General features: G+C 40.9%; 1 protein-coding gene across 1 annotated transcript; it reads left to right on the top strand.

Moving 5' to 3' along the window:
• Window positions 1-401: 401 nt before the first annotated feature.
• LOC307180210 (angiotensin-converting enzyme 2-like) lies at window positions 402-24,238 on the top strand (the record flags this gene model as incomplete). Its single annotated transcript, XM_079910325.1, has 8 exons — window positions 402-1,087; window positions 1,741-2,028; window positions 15,008-15,166; window positions 18,460-18,550; window positions 18,984-19,127; window positions 20,501-20,613; window positions 23,190-23,295; window positions 24,213-24,238. Exons 2-8 carry the CDS (start codon window positions 1,843-1,845, stop codon window positions 24,236-24,238), a joined length of 825 nt encoding a protein of 274 aa, XP_079766451.1. The 5' UTR covers window positions 402-1,087; window positions 1,741-1,842.
• Window positions 24,239-24,341: the final 103 nt, after the last annotated feature.

Raw genomic sequence — 24,341 nt, 5'->3', positions numbered from 1 at the left:
CTTGATCATAATTGCTTAAATGTGTCAATTACTTTATTTCTTAGAAGGATCATGTCTTTTGATTCATACCAAGGGTAGTAAGAATCCACCTCTTTTTTTAATATTTATTTATTTGGCTGCATCAGATCTTAGTTGTGGCACATGAGATCTTTCATTGTGGCATGCAGGCTCTCTAGTTGTGGCACAAGGGCCCTGTAGTTGTGGCGCGTGGGCTCTAGAACCTGCGGGCTTCGCTGCCTCGTGGCATGTGGGATCTTAGTTCCCCAACCAGCGATCGGACCAGGGATCGAACCTGCGTCCCCTGCATTGGAAGGCAGATTCTTAACCACTGGACCACCAGGGAAGTCCCAGAATCCACCTCTTTTTGATGTAGCGGAACCAAATCCATCATGGTCACCAAAGGCCCATGTCCCTGTGCTGCTCTTTATCTACACCTCCATCATTGCTCTTAGACTATTGACAGCAACTTAAAGGCCTGTACTCTAGATTCAAACTGCATGCATTCGTATCCTGGCTCTACCACTTCCTGGCTGAGTAAGGTTTGGTCATTTATTTAAGTTCTCTGCGCCTCAGTTTCATAATCTGTACAATGATGATAAAAATATTTGCCTCTAGGTTTGTTGTAATGCTTCAATGAGATATTCTAATGCAAAGCACTTTAAACAGTTACTTATTATTTTTTTCCTCTTCTACAATAACATGTACAACTTTGGAATAAGGAGAAGTAGTGGAAACTTTTTTTAAAGGCTTGGTTACTGCCATTTCACCTGGACCTGGAAGACTTGTTTTTTGGGTAAAGAAATGTTTTCCCTGTGTAAAGGTTTCATAACCACAGTCAAGCAGGCCCATGAGCCCTGCCATTTAAAGTGGCTCCTCTCTTGTACCTATGACACTCATACCTACACCCTGGGAATGAGGACAGTGGTCCAGCTCCTGAGATTCTACAGGATAACCACTAAAGTCTCTTTGAATTCTATGCAATGATACATGGCTATGGGTGACCAGAACTTGAGATGGACACTCGCTGAATTTCATACCATGTGGTGGCATTCTGACTTCCTTGTGACCTTGACCAAGCTTTGAACAGGTAAGTGAAAGGGATGGAGGCCCACCGTGAAGTTAGTCATAGAACCAGTGTTTAGCACGATCATCTGAGAAAGAGAAAAGGAGCCTTTTAAAGTTTTTCCAAGTTAAATCAGGAGAGTTAACTTGTGGAGTGGAGGGTGGTCTCATAATTTTAAAAATTGGCCCTGGAAATTAAAATTTATCAGAAAAAAATGAATTCTATAGAGACAAGGGCAAAATTGTTTATTTAGGAAGGGAAAATGTTACCCAAATAGAGTTTCTATGAATATGAGTGTAAAATAAAAAGGAAGGAGAGAGAAGTGACTTAATGGAATTGTCTCTAAAACGTGTAAGTCCCAACATTACCCCCGTGACCCCTAATTCTAGAGTTCGTTGGTCACTGTAAAATCATAACACCTTCAGTGTATCTTTAACAGATTTTAAGGAACATACTAAGCAAATGGACAAGTTTTGATTTGGCCATAAAATTTGAGAGCTATGATTCTCTAGGATTAATGAATAACATTTGTTTATTTGATTTCCTTTAAGAAATCATTCTAAAATCTGTTTACATATCTGTCCTCTCCAGGATGAATTTTGTGTTGGTTCAGCAGATTGTTTACTGTTTTTTCTTCTTCTTCCTTTTTTTTTTTTTTTTTTTATCTTCCTGCTCAGTGCCCAACCCAAGTTCAAAGGCTGATGAGAGAGAAAATCTCATGAGGAGGTTTTACTCTAGGGAAGTTGTTCAGTGGATGGGATCTTGGCGCACAGAGCAAGATGTCAGGCTCTTTCTGGCTCCTTCTCAGCCTTGTTGCTGTAACGGCTGCTCAATCCACCACTGAGGAACGGGCCAAGACATTTTTGCAGAAGTTTGACCGTGAAGCTGAAGACCTGTCTTATCAAAGTTCACTTGCTTCTTGGAATTATAACACCAATATTACCGATGAGAATGTCCAAAAGATGGTGAGTTCTCTCCTATAGCTGCATAAGGATATCAGTTGCTTCTTAAAAATCAGCTTACTGCCCAGGAAACCGAAAAGGGAAATCAAAGAAATGCTCCGAGCTGTGAGGTTGGATGTTTGCCTCAGTATTTCTGATTCTGGAGTCCCAGATGCCGAACAATTGACCTTTGGTTCATTTGGAAAATTGTTAACAAAATAATTCACTGGTCTCAGTCCAGATTCTTGGAAACCAGTGAACATGCTTTAGAAAGTTGCCACCATAATTCTCATCATAGTCAGGCTTTCAAAGCAGTTCATAGAAATGCCATAAGTTATTGAGTTAATAATTTTCCCAAGCCTACAATGTCAACAGGAATGTCTAAAGACTCTCTACAAATGATCTATTAACTGAGAAAAATGCAACCGGAGGCTTAGTGAAAGAGCTAGCCAGTAATTAAGATTACCAGGGGTCGGGTGAGGCTGGACTTGGGAATTCCTTCCTTAATGGTCTCGGAGCTCCGAGGGACTTCCAGAGCATACGGGATCCACAGAGCCCTCCGAGAAAAACCATAATCAAACCAATTCTGACAGATCTCAGAATGCTCTGGGAAAGCAAGATGTTTTGTTTGACAAGTGCAAGGATTTAGGGGATTTCTTCCCTCACAGATCCCAAAGCAGTGCTGAAAATGGAGTGACATTATTTAAGAAAAGTTTTTATGACACTTGTACAGCAATACATGCTTTCAAAAATGCAGTTCAGAAGCTTCTTTTTTCAAACAGTCGGTTGCATGTAAATTAAATTACTGCTGCTCTCTGGACAGATCCAATCTGAGACCTGCTGCCTCATCTGAATTCCTCAGGAGATTTTTTCCCCCTAGTTTTCTAAAGCTTAAAGAGATCCAGGAGATTTTGACAGCCCAGTGTTGTCATAGGAGAGCATTTTTCTTGTCTCATAGTTTGGTCTTACCTCTCTTCACCTCTTCACTGTTGCTTTTTTCTCACTTTTTATTTGATCTTTGTTGGAGGTACCTGAAGTGCATTGTGCATTTGTTTTCATTCTCTTTTTTTTTAAACATCTTTATTGGAGTATAATTGCTTTACAATGGTGTGTTAGTTTCTGCTTTATAACAAAGTGAATCAGCTATACCTATACATATATCCCCATATCTCCTCCCTCTGGCGTCTCCCTTCCACCCTCCAGAAAGAGAAAAACAAATACGGTATGCTAACACCGTATATATGGAATCTAAAAAAAAAAAGAAAAAAAAAGGTTCTGTTTTCATTCTTAGCCGAATTGTCCGCAGGTGGTGGTGAAGTTCGACCGGCATCATGCCTAAGAGGTCTGGAGTCAGACTGCTGAGGTCCAAACCCTGGCTCCACCACTTTCTACCTGGGTGAACGTGAGCTAGTTAATGAACCTTTCTCTGCCTTAGTTTTTCTGCCTGTGAAAAACAGCGTAACACTCATATTTGCCTCATAGGGTTGCTGGGACGACAGTTAATACACAAAACCACCAAAATAGTGCTCAATGCTTGTGAGCCTGGGAGAACAATACGGTATCATTGCTGTGAATGTGAAAGGGAGTTATAATTGCTCAAGAGACATGTAACAGTTCTGTTGAGGGCCCGCTTGCTGAGAAGGGCATGTTGTACGCCCAGATGTAGTGATGTTTGTTGAATTCACGTTTGGATCTTAAGTGCTGTCATTTTTGAATTGCACTTGTTGATTAGAGGAAAGGCCAGAAATGAAAGGGCACAAATCCACAAAGTGTGGTCGAACTGCAGACAGTATGGGCCCTTTAAAGAAAAGTGAAAATATCTGAATGCAAGAAGCAAGCAGGGGGCCCAATATGTCCTTCCTCCAGCAATGGTGAAGGGCACGTTAGTGCATTAGTGCACCTGTGTGGATTTACCTGGGGAGGGGGCAATGCACAGGGAGAGCAATAGCTCTTCTGTTCTCTTATCACATATATTGAGATCCCCTGATGAAACGGGCACTGCAGCTGGTGGTACAAGAGGCACGAAATGAGCAGGAGACTGAGATATGATCTGCTGCCGGTGGCTATCAATAGAAAGAACTGGAGAAACGGAGCATGTTCCCCCAAGAGCCACTGGAGTGATTTAGGGCGATCAGAGAGAGTTAGAAGAGAAAGCAGAGTTAGCTCTCCAAAGCCTGACTCAAAAAGAAAAAAAAAAACTGAGTCTGAGCGGGAACAAGAAAGGATAGAGTGTTCCCAGTTGTATCGGCCAACTCTCTTCAGACTAGAAAGATGGTGCCTTTGAAAGCTCAAAAGGGAGAAATTTACAATAAATAGGAGGAGGTGCTGTTTACATTACAGGTGGTAAAACTGGTAAGACTTGTAAAACTAGGCCATTCTTTAATCTAAAACAGTGAGACATTGAAAACTATAAGTCGGTTTTCGTAGTATTTAAGTGAATGTAAGGATTGCAGATCCACTGTGGGTAAGGAAGTATGGTTAAGTGCATTTATGGACCCAGTTCTTTACCTTTCCCTATATCAACACCCAAGGTTATGTCACTTTGCAGTGCCATCCCACTGAAGGTGATGTGATCGTGTCCTTCGCCATGTGACTTACTTTGACCAATGGACTGTTAGCAGATGTGATGCAAGTAGAGGCTTGGAAGGGACTTGAACAGTGGGGCTTGTTCTTTGCACCTTTGGCTTTGCTATGAGAACATGCCTGGGTTGGCCAGCTAAAGAGTGAGGGAATGTGTGGAATAGTTGTCCCGTCTGAAACCAATCCCCCAGAGTTGTAAGCAAATCCAGCCAAGATCAGCAGAGCTGCCTGGTAACCCTCAGTGATTCTAGGCACGTAAACAATGAACACATGCCATTGAGATTTTTGGTTGTTTGTTATGTAGTATTATTGTAGCAATAGGTAAGTAATACAGGAAGAGAAATTTGGGCTGTATGACATGTGTCTGTTCATATCCTATCAGGGTGACATTATTGAGGGCAATCTGCCATTTCCTAATTATCCCTTGGCATAACTTTCAGAGTCAGAATATTGGGCTTGTCAGCCAATCAGTCTGACGCAGTATGGCGATTCTCAGATCAAGTCATGAGACTATAGCTTAAAATAATAGAAGGCAGCAAAACTTGATCAGTATAGTGTCCCCAAATCTCCCTGCTTAGGAGAGGCCCATCAGACAGAGATAAGGAAAAAAGCTTGGTTCAAAACAGGTTTCCATAGAATTCAGAAACTCACTGAAAATTAATTACCAAATACTTGCTTTAGAGCAAATACTGTTCTCATGTTTGAGATCGAACATTCACCAATTAAAGTGTAATTCTCTTCTCAGTAAAATGACATTACTTTTTTGCATTGCCCCTTTGTAAGTTTATTGTTGGTTTTATTTTTGAAAGAGTCCTTTGTCAGTCAAAAGGATTTCTTTTTTCTTTTTCTTTCTTTTCTTTTTTTTTGCAAAGTCGGAAGCTCTCTAGCAACATAGGAGGTCCCTGGACAATTTTTTTATCCCTGGAAGAGAGCGAAAGGATCCCGTCACTGGCAGAGGCATCCTGGTTCACTGTTCCAGTATTTGACAGTAACTACTACAGCTGCCCCAAATTCCTGTGCATGCAGCTGAAGGGCGTGTTGAAGACTGCCCTGTTGGAGCCCTGGAGGTCTCCAAAAACACTTCATAAATATTTCTTGTTGAGTTATCAGAAGTTGTAAAGAGAGAGCAGGAGGCCCACACTTACCCTTTGGGTGGTCAGGGCCCTTAGAGTCCTTGGGCACACCTGCTTCCTAAACCTTTTCCGCTGTCTTTAGGGCTGGGGGCACAGTGAACCCAGAGAAGGGTCATTTTAAACTGCTATTCTGTACCCAAGGAAAGAATGTAGACGCCAACCCTGTCTCCAATGAATCTGTCCCACACTCCCCAACACATACAAGTACCTACACCCAGGTACAGGGGTTGGGAAAAGTCAGTGTGATGCAAATACAGTGGAATTCAAGGAATCTGATGCTATCTTGACTCTCCTGAGCTGGCTGTGATACCTTGGGCAAGTCACTTATTTTTTGTCTCTTGAAACATAAGAGGGTGGATGGGCCCAGCCAAGATTTTTCAGTGGATAACTGGTGAATGAATAAGTTCCACATGTGGAGGATTAACATGAGTCAAGTGCATTGGAGGCCTGTTCATACTAGTTTTTCTTTGTCATGAAAACTTGATGATGTCCCAGTTGAGTGATGTAATTTGGTGAAACTGAACTTGAGCAACTCAAAATGACATGTTTAATTCCATCCAAATTTGACACAGTTACTCACTGATCTAAGCACTCTGACAGGACACCAGGCAGCCACGAGCTACACCCAGGGAAAGCGGCCTGGTGGTCAGGAACTGCCGCTGCTTCTTAGTGTGTGCCAGGTAACTGGGCAAAAGAGAATTCATTTAATTTTGGCTAAATCCTTTGGTTTGGAGCGGTTCCATGGGTGTTTCAGAGCCAGTTATAGGAGCTAGGGAATAAGGTGGGGTTTTTTTTCTTTGCTTTTACTATTGAGCGCTTTTAACAACAGCTTTGTTGAGATACAATTATGCACCATAAAATTCACCAATTTAAAGTCTACAATTCAATGCTTTTTAGTATATTTGCAGAATTGTACAACTGTCATCACCATCTCATTTTAGAACATTTCCATCATCCCAAAAGAAACTACACGCCCATTAGTAATCATTCTTCCTCCCCCGTCCCCAGCTCTAAGCAACCACTGATCTACTTTCTGTCTCTATAGATCTGCCTATTCTGGACATGTCATATAAATGGAATTATACACTAGGTGGTCTTTCGTGACTGGCTTCTTTCACTTTGCATGCCGTAGCATGTATCATTACTTGGTTCCATTTTATTGCCAAATAGTATTCCATTATATGGATTTTTTTTTAAACTTTTCATTGTAAAAATTGTCAAACACATAAAAGAAGGACTAGTATGTTGAATCTCCTTATACCCATCACCCAGCTTCAGCAATTGTCAACACTTTGGCCAATCTTGTTTTATTTTTCTACCCAACCCCATGTTTACTGGATTATTTTGAAGGAAATCCCCAACATCATATAACTATATGTTATGTGTAAATATTTTACCTTCTAGCTCTCAAAGTAAGAATTTTTAAAACAACCTTAATAACAGTACCATGTCAAAAACATGATAATAATTCCTCAATACCATCAAATATCTAGTCAGTATTCAAATGTACCCTAATGTCTCATTTAAAAAAATTTCAGCTGGTTTGTTTGAATCAGGATCTAACAAGGTCCTCTCTTGATCATTTTAGCAGATGTACTTTAGGTCTTTTTTAGCCTATAGAGTCCCTCCATCATTTTTCTGTTTGTTTTGTTTTGTTTTGCAGTTTATTCGCAGAAGTACTGAACTGTTAGTCCTATAGAAACTCCCACTTTCTGGATTTGCTGATTATGTCCCTATAATATTGCTTAACATGCTCTTTTGACCCCTGTGTTTTCTGTAAATGTATAGATCCGGGGCAGAGGTCAGCACACTTTTTCCATAAAAGGCCAGGTAGTAAATATTTCAGGCTTTGTGAGCCTCTATTCAACTCTGCCATTGTAGACCAGTCAACTCTGCCATTGTAGCACAAAAGCAGCCATAGACAGCCCATAAATGGGTGTGAATATGTTGCAATAAAACTTTATTTACAAAAACAAATGGTGGGCAGAGTCCTGATCTAGAGACCTGATCAAAATCAGGTTTCACTTGTGAATTTTTTTAATAGGTGTGGAAAATGAATTTACACTACTAGCAGGGTGCAGGAATATTGAGCCAAGAAATTAACAAAAAACTTGTTCAGGTTCCTAGAGCTCTGGAAAAAAGAAGCAAATTTGAAAATCTGTAGGGACCCTTTTATGAGCCAAAGCTCAAGGCATTCCTACTTTATGTAACAGATACAAATAAATTTAAGATAGACTAAAAATTAAATAGGAAAAGTAAGACAAACTTTTATAAGGATATATAGGTGACTCTTGGTTGGACATGGTTTATTATTATTTTTTTATAGATAAGATTTCTTTTTTATATTTCTTTTTATTTATTATCATTTATTGTTGGCCGCACTGGGTCTTCGTTGCTGCGCATGGGCTTTCTCTAGATGTGGCGAGCGGGGGCTACTCTTCATTGGGGAGCGCAGGCTTCTCATTGCGATGGCTTCTCTTGTTGCAGAGCACGGGCTCTAGGTGCACGGGCTTCAGTAGTTGTGGTGCGCAGCCTCAGCAGTTGTGGCTCATGGGCTCTAGAGTGCAGGCTGAGTAGTTGTGGTGCACAGACTTAGTTGCTCTATGGCGTGTGGGATCTTCCCGGACCAGGGCTTGAACCCGTGTCCCCTGCATTGGCAGGCGGATTCTTTTTTTTTTTTTTTTTAGTTTTTTTAACATCTTTATTGGAGTATAACAATGGTGTGTTAGTTTCTGCTTTATAACAAAGTGAATCAGTTATACATATGCATATATCCCCATATCTCTTCCCTCTTGTGTCTCCGTCCCTCCCACCCTCCCTATCCCACCCCTCCAGGCGGTCACAAACCATCTAGCTGATCTCCCTGTGCTATGCGGCTGCTTCCCACTAGCTAGCTATTTTACGTTTGGTAGTGTATATATGTCCATGCCACTCTCTCACTTTGTCCCATCTTACCCTTCCCCCTCCCCATATCCTCAAGTCCATTCTCCAGTAGGTCTGCGTCTTTATTCCCATCTTGCCCCTAGGTTCTTCATGACCATTTTTGTTTGTTTGTTTTTGAGATTCCATATGTATGTGTTAGCATATGGTATTTGTTTTTCCTCTTTCTGACTTACTTCACTCTGTATGACAGACTCTAGGTCCATCCACCTCACTACAAATAACTCAATTTTGTTTCTTTTTATGGCTGAGTAATAGTCCATTGTATATATATTATGCCACATCTTCTTTATCCATTCATCTGTTGATGGACACTTAGGTTGCTTCCATGTCCTGGCTATTGTAAGTAGAGCTGCAATGAACATTGTGGTACATGACTCTTTTTGAATTACGGTTTTCTCAGGGTATATGCCCAGTAGTGGGATAGCTGAGTCGTATGGTAGTTCTATTTTTAGCTTTTTAAGGAACCTCCATACTGTTCTCCATAGTGGCTGTATCAATTTACATTCCCACCAACAGTGCAAGAGGGTTCCCTTTTCTCCACACCCTCTCCAGCATTTATTGTTTCTAGATTTTTTGATGATGGCCATTCTGACCGGTGTGAGATGATATCTCATTGTAGTTTTGATTTGCATTTCTCTAATGATTAATGATGTTGAGCATTCTTTCATGTGTTTGTTGGCAATCTGTATATCTTCTTTGGAGAAATGTCTGTTTAGGTCTTCTGCCCATTTTTGGATTGGGTTGTTTGTTTTTTTGATATTGAGCTGCATGAGCTGCTTGTAAATTTTGGATATTAATCCTTTGTCAGTTGCTTCATTTGCAAATATTTTCTCCCATTCTCAGGGTTGTCTTTCCGTCTTGTTTATGGTTTCCTTTGCTGTGCAAAAGCTTTTAAGTTTCATTAGGTCCCATTTGTTGATTTTTGTTTTTATTTCCATTTCTCTAGGAGATGGGTCAAAAAGGATCTTGCTGTGATTTATGTCATAGAGTGTTCTGCCTATGTTTTCCTCTAAGAGTTTTATAATGTCTGGCCTTAACATTTAGGTCTTTAATCCATTTTGAGTTTATTTTTGTGTATGGTGTTAGGGAGTGTTCTAATTTCATTCTCTTACATGTACCTGTCCAGTTTTCCCAGCACCACTTACTGAAGAGGCTGTCTTTTCTCCATTGTATATTCTTGCCTCCTTTATCAAAGATAAGGTGACCATATGTGCATGAGTTTATCTCTGGGCTTTCTATCCTGTTCCATTGGTCTATATTTCTGTTTTTGTGCCAGTACCATACTGTCTTGATTACTGTAGCTTTGTGGTATAGTCTGAAGTCCGAGAGGGCAGGCGGATTCTTAACCACTGTGCCACTAGGGAAGCCCAGGAATGCTTTATTAAATGACTTTTGTTTTAGAATGATTTATTAAATAAGAGACAAAAGGATCAATCTATAAAGGAAAAGACTAAGCAAATCAGTTGCATTAGGATTAGAAAGAAACTTCTGTGCACTAAAAGACATCATAAACCTACACACACAGACACACACAGGACAAGAAGCAGAGCTTGAGAAAACATTTGTGATACATATAATTAACAAAAGATTAACAGTCAGAATCTATAAAGAAATTTTACTAAGTGTTAAAAAAGACAGAAATTCACTAGAAAAATAGGGAAAAGATATGAGCAGCAAATGCATAGAGGAGGAAATTTGAATATATATATATATTTATATACCTCATATATATGTTTAACCTCACTAATAATCAGAGGGATAACATTATATTAATAATGAAACACCGAGTTGACATAAAGTCAGATTTACCAAGATTTAACAATATCTACAGGAGTTGAAAATTGCTTTAACCCATCAATTCCACTTCTAAGAATATGTGGGGGGTTTTAAATTAATTAATTAATTTTTGGCTGTGTTGTGTCTTCATTGCCGTGAGGGCTTTCTCTAGTTGTGGCGAGCGGGGGCTACTCATCGTTGCAGTGTGCAGACTCATTGTGGTGGCTTGTCTTGTTGCGGAGCATGGGCTCTAGACATGCAGGCTTCAGTAGTTGTGGCACGTGGGCTCAGTAGTTGTGGCTCACGGGCTCTAGAACGCAGGCTCAGTAGTTGTGGCACGTGGGCTTAGTTGCTCTGCGGCATGTGGGATCTTCCTGGACCAGGGATTGAACCCGTGTCCCCTGCATTGGCGGGTGGATTCTTAATCACCGTGCCACCAGGGAAGTCCTACCATTTCTTTTTTGTAGTGAGAACATTTAAGATCTACTCTCTTAGGAACTTTTGAGTATATAATACGGTATTATTGATTCTAACCACTAAATAAATATGTCTCAAGCAACTATTGCAAAGTGTCAACGTTTAAAAAATCTGAGTAGAGGTTTTCGTGATAGTTGCTATGTTACTTATACTACATTATATTTGTTATTATGAAATATCTCAAATATATATCTAGTGGGCCACTTTCTGGCAGGACCCAGTTTCAGGTGTGAGTGGATTTTTCTTTTTCCCTATGAGATAAAATTCAGCCATACCCCTTCCTCCCATCTGAAAAAAGAAAAAATAAATTTTTGATTCTCATGGCAAAACAATATTGTTGTAATTTAGATTACCTACTTCCTTGAATAGAATAAGCTGTTTTAAAAAATATGCAAGTATCTGGGCATATTTGAAAAGTAACCAAGGCAGTTTTCATCTTTGAATCTGATGTGGTTTTGAGAGCTATATATGGAAACTGGACCAGCATATGGGACCTGAGCGTGGAGGGTTCCCTGGGAGCCTGTTGGGCTCCAAGTCACTGTTTGGATGCTAAGGTTCCGTTCAGTTTTTCATCTTCTGTCTTCAGGGAACTCTCATACCTACAGGGGAAGAAGTGGTTTAGGGGTTGATAGTGAGCTATAGAAAAAAAGAAAATGAGATTTTAATTGTTTTCATTTCAAACAACTTATCACAAAAGCATTTTAATTGTTTAGATAAAACTATCATAATTTGGTTAGAGACCACAGACCTATGGCTTAAGACGAAGCTCATATGAAAACATTTAAAAGCATAATGAAATCATATTTAACTTGCATATCATTAGGGCCAAAAAGAGCAGGATATCTTTTGGAGTGTTTTAAAATATAATTTAGGATTTTACATCTTCAGTCCTTGAAATTACAAAGGATCTCTTGTAGGATGAGAATATGGTATCCACTGTAGTTATATGTAGGAAGTCAGAGAGGGTTCTAACTTCCTGTGATTGTACTGAGTAATGTGTGTCTTGACCCCAAACCCCCATCAATGGCTGTGGAAACTTTTGCTGTGTTAGCTGCTGCTCTCCTGCCTTTGCACAGAGGCAGTATGGGATGCCACTTATTTGATTTGTAATGGTTCCTTTTGAACCCTGTAACTATGTAGGTTACTGTATATGCTTCAATTCGTTCATCATTCAAATCCAAAAATGACATATAGCTCTCAAGCACTGTCTGTGTTACTTGGTTGGCATGTATGAACTGACTTTGATTCTCTGTATAACTTCTAAGCTGTCAGTTTTATGTAGGCTTGGGAGCCTTATAGCATGAATATGGAATAGATTGTAAGCAGTATTAAAAAGAACAGCTTGGGATGGAACAGTGTGTCCTCAGGGGCCAAAATTCAAGGCAACATAAAGTAATTTTTTTGTGATATAAAGTATAACACTTGTATATGGTAGCGATAAATAAAATAAAACAGATATCTTCAAAGTTCCCACATGCAGTATAATTTTTAAAAAATATTTTAAGATTGGGGCCTTTTGGGAATAATGAGCTGTTTCCAAAGTAGATTGAAAAGAAAAGAATTGCCTTAATTTGGGATCAAAGTTTTACTAGAAATTTTGCTGTCAGTCATTCTGGATTGGATGAAAAAGGGTAGGGACTGAGAGGTGAGTGGTGGGTTGCATGAATGAATTTGTGCTGTAGACCGAACTCCTCTTTCCATAGCTCACTCCCTCTCATTCGGGCATGTTAGAGACAAGAACAGAATATGTCGAATCTATAGCCAGTGGTTAAGAGCATTAGCTTTGGAGGTAAACATTTCTGGGTTGACACCCTGTTTCTTCCAGTTGCTAGCTGTGTGACCTAGGCAAAGTTACTTACCTGCTCTGTGCCTCATTTCCCTCATTTGTGAAGTGGAGACAATCACAACTACCTCACAAGATTGTTTGTGAAGATTAACTGAGAAGTAGTTCCTGAGGGGTTGTGTGTGCTCAATAAAGAGAGAAATCTTTTTCCATTTCACTGCAACTATTCCCTTCATCTCTTGTCTGATCCGTTGTTGTCCCTTTCCTGCACCACTTTCATCATGTCACACACCTGCTTGCAACCCCTAAGTGACTCCCTAGTATTTACAGGATAAAAGTAAAATTCCTTGGTCTAGAGAGTGCAGTCATGTCTGGAGTCCTGCTTTGGAATCTGTGCTAGTTTTCTATTGAGTAAGAGATTACTACAAGCGTAGTAGCTTAAAACAACACACACTTGTTATCTCACAGTTCCTGTGGGGCGGGACTCCAGGCACACCTTAGCTGGATCTGCTTCTGAGTCTCATAAGCTTACAATCAAGGTCCCGGCTAGAGCTGTGGTCTCATCTGCAGCTCAACTGGGGATGAATCCACTTCCAAGCTAATGTGGTTAGTGGTAGCATTTAGATCCTCATATGTTGCTGAACTGAGGTCCTTAGGATGTCAGTCAGAGGCCATCTTCAATTCCTCACCATGTGGCCCTATCCTATAGGATAGTTCACAACATGGCATCTTGCTGCATCAAAATCAGCAAGGGAGAGTCTTCTGGCAAGATAAAAATGGCAACCTTATGTAACATAAACATGTATATCCTGTCACTTTTGCTATATTCTCCCAGTTAGAAGTGAGGCACAGGTCCTGCTCACCCTCAGGGGGAGGGGGACACACAAGGGTGCCCAGCAGGAAGGAGGGATCACAGGAGCCATCTTAGTGTCTGCCCACCACAGGATCCAGGATTCAGATGCCAGCATTTAGTTACCAGCTCCACTTTTTATTTCTCTTAGCCCCTTTCTACACATAGGAAAAATGGAAAAAGAATAATTTTCTATCTCGTGGGGTTGTTAAGAAGACCAAATGAGGTAAATTATTTTGCAAAGTACTCTACACCCATCTATCTCCTACCTACTTTAAGGTCTGTCTTAAGTTCCACCTCCTCCAGGAGGGCTTGCCAAATCTGGTCCCTGTAACAGGAACTGCTTAGCCCCACTCATAGTTTATACATTATCATATGCTCTTGTTTCAGTAGTGAAACATTCACGATGCGTATCTTATCTGTTTGATAAAACTGTCAGCCACTTAAGGACAAGGACTTTTTTCCCTGTAAGTGATAAAGTAGCTATGATTTTTAAATGCTTGGGATATATCAGGCACTTTGATAGGCATTATATTGCTTGTTAAATTTTCTCGCCTTTACAGCAACCCTTTGAGGTAAGTTCTACTATTATTACTCTCATTTTCCGAGTAAGGTAACATGACTCAGAGAGGCTAAGTAATTTGTTCAGGGTCACAATAGCTAGTCAGAAGTGTCTGACTCAAGGAATGGAGTTCTTACTTGCCTCATATGCTACCTCTTTTATAGGGTCTGGAGAAGTACAATGTACAAAATAGTTGCTCATTTCAGTCTTTGATAAATGGAAATGAGCTTGTGCGCTGAGAGAAGACTGCATTGGATAAGTCTGGAGAAGTCCACTTGCTTACTGATGGTCAAGATGGGGGGGCAAGTGAATCCTGGCATCATCACCTGCTTATTGGTTTCTTTTGCTGGTAGAAAATCACCACAGCTACCAAATGGCCATGTTCTGGGCAACCTTGACTGGGGATCATACTTTAAGATCAGAATCTCTGGTAAATCATGGCACCATGGAGCTTCCTGTAAACTGGTTCTCATTTCTTACGGTTCTCATCGCCATGAGGAGCTGTATGCCCAGGAAGTCCGCTCTGAGCTCTGCTGGACTCTCCCTTTAGAGCACTCGTCCTTGAATCCTTGAACAACTCGCCCACGTCACAAGTGCTAAGACCATACCTCCCAGGGCCTCACAACATGAATCATCTGTGAGAATTCACTTCCGGTTCTGGGGACAGGACCCTTGGGAAAACTAAGCACTAGGTCAGAAAGAGAGTGTGACCAAGTGTGGCTTGGTCACTCTTAACCTAAACTTTGACCTTCAGCAAAGTAGAGAATTAAATCACTCAGGAAATATTAAGTGTTCCACCAGATGCTCTTTGGACTATATCTTCTGTTCTATCTATTCGAGCAGTGCCATTCTAACTTCAACTTTATTATTATTATTATTATTTTTTTTTGTCGTTTCAGAATGCAGCCGGGGCCAAATGGTCTGCCTTTTATGAAGAACAATCCAGGATTGCCAAAACTTATCCACTAGAAGAAATTCGGAATCTCACACTCAAGCGTCAATTGCAGGTCCTTCAGCAGAGTGGGACCTCAGTGCTCTCAGCAGACAAGAGCAAACGAGTACGTGACATGCTAGCATTGACCCCAAGAGTTGAAATATTGGGGAAATCTTAAACATTAATATCACCCCTGGCTGCTGCCTTTATCTGCCAAGATAGCAATGCTCACAATAGAAAGAGCTCTGTGCCTCGGTAGGGTGGCCACGTAACTTATCATCCAAACCGATATCCTTTGAGAGTGAAGTAGGACACTGGTATGTTGGGACACATTGTTAAAGCACGATTCTAAGGGCGCTGTGGTGTATATGGACACAGTGACAGAGGTCACCTTCCTGAGGACCAGGCACTTAGTCCATGTCCGTGCTTCTCAACCGGGAGTGATTTTGCCCGCCAGGGACATTTGACAATATCTGGAGACATTTTTGGTTTTTACAACTGTTGAGGGGTGCTGTTGGCATCTGGCGGGTAGGGATGCTGCTAAACGCTACAAGGCGCAAGGAAGCCCCCAAAGACAAGAGTCGTCTGGTCCAAAGCGTCAGTGGTGCTAAGCTTGAGAAGCCCTGCATGTCGTCTGATCCTCCCCCACCCCTTTGACTCTTGACTCTCCTCTGCAACTTCTTTAACAAATGGCTAAACCACCCCAGCTCAAACTGCTTCAGGGATGGGCGACTCACTTCTTTTCAACAGGCCAGTTCCGTATGTGGGTCCCTCTAACTGATGGCAAGATACTCCTTCCATTGAGCATAAAGTGCTTTTCCTCCACTCTGTACCACCTTCTCGAGCCAAATTGCTCTCTCCCATAATGGTCTTTAAATAAAGGAAGGCAGGTAATTTTTTTTTAACTAGTTGAGTCTTGTCTTCTCTAGGCTAAACATCCTTCACTCTGTCCATTTTTCCTTATACGATGGTTTCAAGTTCCCTAACCAGTCCTAGTTGCTGGCTTCATTTTGTCAGTATCCTTGGACTGAACACAGCCCTCCGAGTGGGTTTGGGTCTGCCTGGAGGTGAGCAGGGGTACGACATCCTGCCTCCTGTGCTTTACATCTACTAGGACAGCCCAGGATTACATTAGGCTCCTGTTTGCTTGCTTTGGTTTTTTGACAGTCAAATTCCATGGTTGATTCATCTCAACATCACTGTCAAGAAAGTCTCCAAATCTCTTCCACCAATGTTGCTCCAAAAATGATACCTTTGAAAATTCTATTCTTATGTAGGTAGTTTGTCTAAATTCAAGAAAGCCTACATTCACCCCTGTTAAAATAAAAATCTCTCATCCTATCTCTCTAGCCCAGGAGTCAGCAAACTTTCTTTCTGTAAAGGGAACGATAGTAGATATTTTAGGTTAGTGGGCCATACTGTCTCTGTCCCACTGAGTCAGTCTGCTCTTGTTGCAGGAAATCAGCCGCAGCTAACACAGAAACAAATGGGCATGGCTGTGTTCCAATAAAACTTACAAAAACAGGCAGCAGACAGGATTCGGTCTGCAAATCATAATTTACAGACCCTTGATTTGATCTATTGAAATATTTTTATCTAAAAGATTTGCCTATTTAACATCAAAGTCTTTCTCAGCTGCTTGCCCTCTGGTACTGTGTTCTTATCTGCATCTATAAAAAGAAAAATGCACGATAAGGACAAAGGTCAAACCATATGGCCTGTGTCTTCCTACAAGCTGTTGTTTATTATTCTGCATTCTTTGGGGCCCATTATTCAAATAGTTATTAATCCACTTTATTTTATCCATTTCGCCCTGCCCCATCTTTTCCACAAGGACACCGTCTTGCCCGTTGCTCTGTTACAATCTAGAGCTTGGTCTAGTCTAGGTGGAAACTGGACATTGTATTTTAAAAAGATCCCCAGATAATTCTGATGTGCAACCAGGATTAAAAATCACTGAAATGCGTGTAAGAAGAGCTTGAAGTGTTTGGGAGGAGGGGAGACTCAAGGATGCATGAATTCAATGGAGAGGAAGGAGGGGAGATGGAAAAAGCAGGTAGAGAAAGAGAGCAGGAGGGGTTTTGTGCCATGGTAAGGGACTTGGGTTTATTCCTTTGGACTGTGGGATCTTGTTGAAGTTTTAAGCATGAGATCTGTTTCATGTTTTAGGATAATGGCTCTTGTAGTAGAGTGAAGGAATAACGGAAGAGAGAAATAGGAGAAGGGGAAACAGGGCCGTTCATCCAGTGATTCTTAAATCATCTATGGGAGAGAACCAGTCCCTCCCTCCCTCCCTCCCTCCCTCCCTTCCTTCCTTCCTTCCTTTCTTCCTTCCTTCCTTCCTTCTTTCCTTTCTTCCTTCCTCCCTCCCTTCTTCCCTATCTTTCTTTATTTCCAATCCATTGCAGATCAGTGCTTGGTTAATTTCATTGATCACATGCTTAGCTGTCATGGAAATATCAAATCGTTTTTAAAAGTTTATAAACATTTATTCTCTCAATTCCTGTGCTTCTCATAGACGAGAAACAAACTATTTGCTGACTTGCACTGGTCCATGGACCATACTTTGAGTAGCACTGCTTTACTCTATTACCTTTATGCTCCTTTACCTACAGGGTAAAAGTTAAACTCTTCAGTAAGGCATAGAAGGCTGCTCATGATCTGCCCCTACTTCCCTCTCTATTCTCCCATCCTCCATGCCCCTCAATCAACACCACTACCCCAGTTTTCTCTCTCATGTCACCACTCCCTGAAAATGCCTTGTCTTTCTCAACCTTCTTCTGTCTTGTAAGCTCTGTCCTCTACTTCCCTTCTCTACTTGACCAATTCCTACCTCTCTTCCAAGCCCCCTCTTTGAAGCCATTCCTGAATCTCCAGGTTATTAATTTATCCACACACCCCCCCATGCTGCCACATCACTTTTTGGCCACAGTTATAGTACCTGTCACTCTATTATGTAATCATTGGTTTCATGATTGTCTCACTGTCGCATGATTGTGGGGTCCTTGAGGACCAGTGACTTGTTCATGTCATAATTGTCAGAGTGTAGGACATAGCAGATGTTCAATAAATGTGCACTCAGTGAAGGCTGAATGGAATAAGAAACGCACTGCTCTGTGCGTGTGTGGGTGAGAAACATTCTTGGGATTTTGGTAGATCTGTTCTGTTTTGTTTTTTTAGTCACTCCACATATATTTATCATGTGCTTATAAGAAGGCCCGTCTGTGCTAGTCGACGGTGGGAAAATTTAACTGAGGTGTTCCAACCCTACATGAAAGAAGATACTTAGCCAAGAAGATGTGAACTGCTGTATTTTGAGGCATAAAAAAATCACATGGTTGAAAGGACATCTCTGCATTAGCATTCTCTTTTGTACATCTTCCACTTTTAACATTGTTTATTATCTTTAATTTGCAGTTGAACGCAATTCTAAGTACAATGAGCACCATCTACAGTAGTGGGAAAGTTTTGGACCCAAATACACAGGAGTCCTTAGTACTTGAACCAGGTGGGCTATTAATTTTGAGCAGTGATTATAAAATTTCCTTTTTTTATTCCAAGCTTTAAAAATGAGATTAACATTAGATGACGGCATTGCGCCTTTCAGATGGATCATCTCAAGAGGGGAAGATTCCAAATGTGTGTGTTTCAGCACACAGATGCTCTTTTAAGTTTTAACAAAACTGCACTGGGAATTTTGTCACACTCAAGTAATCTAATGAAATTAATAGTTCAATGATCTCAGTGGTTTATTTTCTCTGCAGAAATCTTTTGAAACTATAATAAGGGTGAGGAAATGAACGAATCATGAGATTTCATTGAACAACTTAATGACCTTGATGTCTGCCAGCCTTTTAATTCTTTAAATTTCATATAAGTCTTTACAAATAAAAACTTTACAAATGCATGTTTATTTCCCTTTGGGTACTTTGCGATAATAGGTTTGGATGACATAATGGAAAACAGCAAAGACTACAATCGGAGACTCTGGGCTTGGGAAGGCTGGAGGGCTGAGGTCGGCAAGCAGCTGAGGCCATTATATGAAGAGTATGTGGTCCTGGAAAATGAGATGGCCAGAGCCAACAGTGAGTTTGCTGGGCTGTGGCGGTTCTGAAGCTCTCTGCAGGGCTTCGGGGCTATTTCTCATGAATCACCAAGCCTGCCCTTTGATCTAAGGGGTATTCCTAATTTAACAGTCACCTGCTGAACAATTAGGTTACGTGTCTCAAAGAGGAGACCACCAGGGAGTAAGGAAAGGTGAATTGACATTGTACGGTTGAAAGGGCTCAAGAGTGAGACTAAGTTACCAGGCCTCAAACAAATCAGTTGTCTGGGAAGGGCTCAGGCCCCCGAGGGTTCCTGAGGTAGTCTGGGGGATTGATCGATTCTATTTACCAGAAAGGATGAGAGTCAGAGACACCATCTCTCCCCTAAACTCCCATCTGGCCACAGTTCATTCTCAAAGGTCATTTGTGTGTTTACGTCAGAGTGGTATCCCAGAACGAAACAAATCAGAGTAGTTTAGGCTGCAAACCTACTATTCTCTGTAGTTGTAATTATAACTCAAATCACGTGGTCATCAAAATCTTAACATGGTGAGGAATTTCCATATCTCTTAACTTACCCTCCAGCCTGAATAATGAGCCGAAGCCATGGCATTATGAATTCATTTATGCTCTGGGGTTGAGGAAGGAAAAACATTTTTCATCTGTTCTTTCTAAATGTCTTTCACTACCACTTAAACTCATGTTCTCAAGCCACAGGCAAGCTGGAGACAGGAGCCCATCGCCACATCCTTCCATCCAAATATTTACTTGTCTCCTCATCTTCCTGATCATCCATTGCCAACGTGCATGTAAAAATAAAAGTTGCTAAAATACATTTACAAACTTTACTAACTATTACCCTGACACAAGCTTGCATTTCCCGATAACAAGACACTACATGAAGCATACGTACAATTTGCCAGCAAACACAGGCCCACTGTGGCCATGTCCAAGATGAGTTGGGTTAGATTTGAAAATATAAGGCCCTGAGCAAAATGAGAATTTAAAGATCCAGTCACACGTTTTAAAGCTAAGGATGCAAATTGACCTATGGAGAGAGTAGAGACCTGGGGTTAGGAGACTCGGAGTGCGCCTCTGCCCCTCACCAGTTGTGTGACCTTGGACGAATCGTTTAACCGGCCAAGAGCAGGCTGTTACCCTGCACCACGGGGATTATAATACTGTCTGTCTTGTAGAGTTTTTGTGCTTAGTAGATGAGATAATGAATTAAAATTTGGACACATTAGCTAGTGTTATTATTTATTTGCATCCCTTTGAGTTGATATTTAGAAGGGCAATAAAAATGTGACAGGTTTTTGGAGTTTTTAACCTCCCAGGAAAGCTATTCTATGTATATTGTGCTTTATCTCTTTCTTTCCAGATGTTCTCATTTTTCTTCTTTTTAAAAACAGATTATGAGGACTATGGGGACTATTGGAGAGGGGATTATGAAGTGACGGGGGCAGGTGACTATGACTACAGCCGCGACCAGTTGATCAGAGATGTGGAACGTACCTTTGCAGAGGTAACAAGGAACTGTCTGCAGAGACAGACGTAGGGCAGCATGCAGGAAGAAGGGACAGGGACCAAAAGCATTCTGGCTTGTTCTTAACACACTGGCTGGTCGTTCCCAGGCCTCAGAGTTATGGAATATTAGAGCCTGGCAAGATTGTGAAGAATCACAGGGCAACTGCTGCAGGTGATCGGAATTGCTCTGCTTTTCTCTCCCTTTTAGCCATTGAGCAGCAGTTACCAACAGGAAGATTATGAGAAGGAAAGACTATAGGAAGGAGCGGTCTTTTACATTATAAGAAGGCATGGGTTTCAGGAGCTAGGTGGGGCCTGTGCTGTCTTCCTTTGTTAGCAGAGCCACAGGCTTTGCTTCCTTCCTCAGGACACTTGATACTGTTGTTTCCTTATCTTTGGCTAAGGAAGATGTTCTAGGGAAGGGAGAGTCCTATTAGAAGTGCCCCATAGACACCTCTCAACGTCTCGCTCTTCCTTCATTTTGACCCCCACATCCCCATGCCTTCCAGCTTCTTATGTGAAGCTGTTCTGTCACAGCCATAGCTGGGCAGAGCTATCAAAAACGGAAGTAGGACAAACAACCCCCCCGAAAAAGAAATGGGCGAGAGATGTGAGTAAGTACATCATCAAGGAAATTACACAAATGGCAAATAAGCAAATAAAATGTTATTAGGGAAAGGCACATTAAAACCATGATTAAGAACCACCACAAACAGAGTTACCGTATGATCCAGCGCTCCCACTCCTGGGCATATATCCGGAAAAGAGGAAAACACTGATTTGAAAGGATACATGCACCCCAATGTTCATAGCAGCACTGCTTACAATACCCAAGACATGGAAGCAGCCTGTGTCCATTGACAGATGAATGGAAAAAGAAGATGTGGTATATATATATACACAATGGAATATTACTCAGGCATAAAAATGAATGAAATAATGCCATTTGCAGCAACATGGATGGACCTAGAGATTATCATACTAAGTGAAGTCAGACAGAGAAAGACAAATATCATATGATATCACTTATATGTGGAATCTAAAAAGATGACACAAATGAACTTATCTACAAAACAGAAACAGACTCACAGACATAGAAAACAAACTTACGGTTACCAGAGGGGAAGCGGGGGAGGGATAAATTAAGAGTTTGAGATTAACAGATACACACTACTATATATAAAATAGATAAACAACAAGGTTCTACTGTATAGCACAGGGAACTATATTCAATATCTTATAATAACCTATAATGGAAAAGAATCTGAAAAATAATATATGTATGTATATGTGCATGTATACACACACACACACACACACACACACACACACACAACTGAATCACTTTGCTGTACACCTGAAACTAACACAACAGTGTAAATCAACTATACTTCAATTTAAAAAAAAAAGCCCACTACATTCCCACCAGAATGGCTGTGATTAAAACAGACTAACAGGGACTTCCCTGGTGGTCCAGTGGGTAAGACTCTGCGCTCCCAATGCAGGGGGCCGGGGTTCGATCCCTGGTCGGGGAACTAGATCCTGCATGCATGCCGCACTTAGGAGTCTGCATGCCGCAACTCAAGATCCCGCATGCCACAACTAAGACCCGGCACAGCCAAGATAAGAAAAAAAAAAAAAAAAAGACTGACAGTACTAAGTGCTACGGACAGAAATGTAAAATGGTACAGCCATTTTGGAAAATGGTTTGGCATTTTCTTAAAAAGTTAAGCACATACTTACCATATGACTAAGGTATTTCACTCTTAGCGACCTATGTGAAAGAAATGAAAACATATAGCCATACAAAGACTTACGCATGAATGTTTATAGAGATATTACTCATAATAGCCCCAAACTGGAGACAACCTAGTCACCCTTCCGCTGGTGAATTTTATCCTTAAGATACTAAATGAAGCAAACTCTGATGTATTCATACAATGAAATGCTACTCAGTAATAAAAAGGAATGAACACTGATACATGCAACAACATGGATTAACCTAAAAAACATTAAGCCAAGTGAAGGAAGCCAGACATGAAAGGTCACATATTGTATGGTTTCATTTATATGAAATGTGCAGAATAGGCAAAACGATAGAGAAAGAAATCAGTTCAGTGATCAGCTGGGGCTGGGGGTGGGAATGGAGTTGACTGCAAATGGGTGCAAGGAAACTTTGGGGAATGTTGGAAATGTTCTAAAACCAAGCGGTAGTGATGGTTGTCCAACAGTATACTTTTATTAAAACTCACGAAACTATATATTTTTAAATGGTTGAATTTTATATGTAAATGATACTTCAGTTTAAAAATGAAGGAAGTATGAATGTTTTTTTGCATCTGCCTTCCTTTTGGGATCTGTATCCCTCCAGGTGTGTTAATTGCTTTATGCAGTGGAACTAGTCATCATCGATATCTGGGAAGAATGAATGCTTTCAAACTCTCCAGAATATTTCAGAGGAGAAGAAATTAGAACTTAGGGAAATTCTACTTGTCTAAAGAAGCTCCTATTTTTAGTGTTGGGGATTGGAAATAGGCTATTCTTGGTCTTAAACTCTCTTCCTGAGCTTTTCAGATTAAACCATTATATGAACAACTTCACGCTTATGTGAGGGCAAAGTTGATGGATGCCTACCCTTCCCGTATCAGTCCGACTGGATGCCTCCCTGCCCATTTGCTTGGTAAGAAACTCCAGGAATTCTTTGTGTACTTTGCTCTTTGTCATTTCCACCAATAAAGTTGTTTTTTTGGAGTGAGGCCCAACTTTTGAAAAATTCTGTGAATGAAGTTAGTAACATTATAGAAATCAAAGTTTGAAAGCACTATCTTCAACAGAGAAGTCATTTTAAATTGTTCTCTGTTGCATTACTTTATACATAAAGAGTTATTATGTTGGCCACAATCCATAGGATAAAGGGGTTATTTAAGATCACTAGAGAAATGAGAGTGGAAATGGGGAAACTAAGTTTTATTAATCAACTTGGTTGGCTAATCCTCGAGGTGGGATTTTATATTCAGAGGAAAGAAGCTTGGTTGGCTAGGGGCAGTCAGGGGTGAGAGAAAGGCTTTCTAGAATTAAGGTATAGCCTGAGTGAAAGCTTTGTTAAGTTCATTGTTCAACTGCAACAATTTCTTTTGCTAAGAAGTACTTGGTTTGGAATCATATGAGTAATGAATGAAGTCTTCATCATGAAGGAAGATGCCTAGCTTAGGAGGAGAATCAATCTTCCAAGAACTTTGGATCCTGCCATAGAGCTTTTGTAGACCATGCAAGACCTGGGGCCCTTTATTCAACCTCCTTATTCCCCACCAGAGAGTGGCCATCCTCCCTCCCCTCTCCCTCACCCCAGAAGCTGAGGCCAAATAAAATATATGTTTGAAAAGTTCATGTCTTGCATATATAGCATGCCTACTCTAGCCAAGCTAAGTTGCTGACAGCTGATTCTCCACAGCCAAGCCTCTCTCTTAGCAGGGGGGAATCTGGACAAAGGATCAGTGGAGACTTTTTCCTCTAAAGCAATATATAAATACTCTCTACAGTGTCTTTGGCAGGTGTTCTTTGGTAATTCACTTTCTGCTTAAACCTGTCTGTTGTCAGGTGGCTCCTTCTTCCTTCCAAAGTAAACTAACCTTATGTGGAGGTGAATCAGCACCCCTCTAATGCCTTCCATTCATTTTGCCTAATTCCATGCTATGAGGTTACCCAGAATATGTCCATTCTTCTTCC

The sequence above is a fragment of the Stenella coeruleoalba genome (assembly GCF_951394435.1).
Source record: "Stenella coeruleoalba genome assembly, chromosome: X".
In the NCBI taxonomy this organism is placed as follows: domain Eukaryota; kingdom Metazoa; phylum Chordata; class Mammalia; order Artiodactyla; family Delphinidae; genus Stenella; species Stenella coeruleoalba.
Note: the sequence above shows the minus strand (reverse complement) of the source record. Positions and strands in the feature narration are given on the sequence as shown.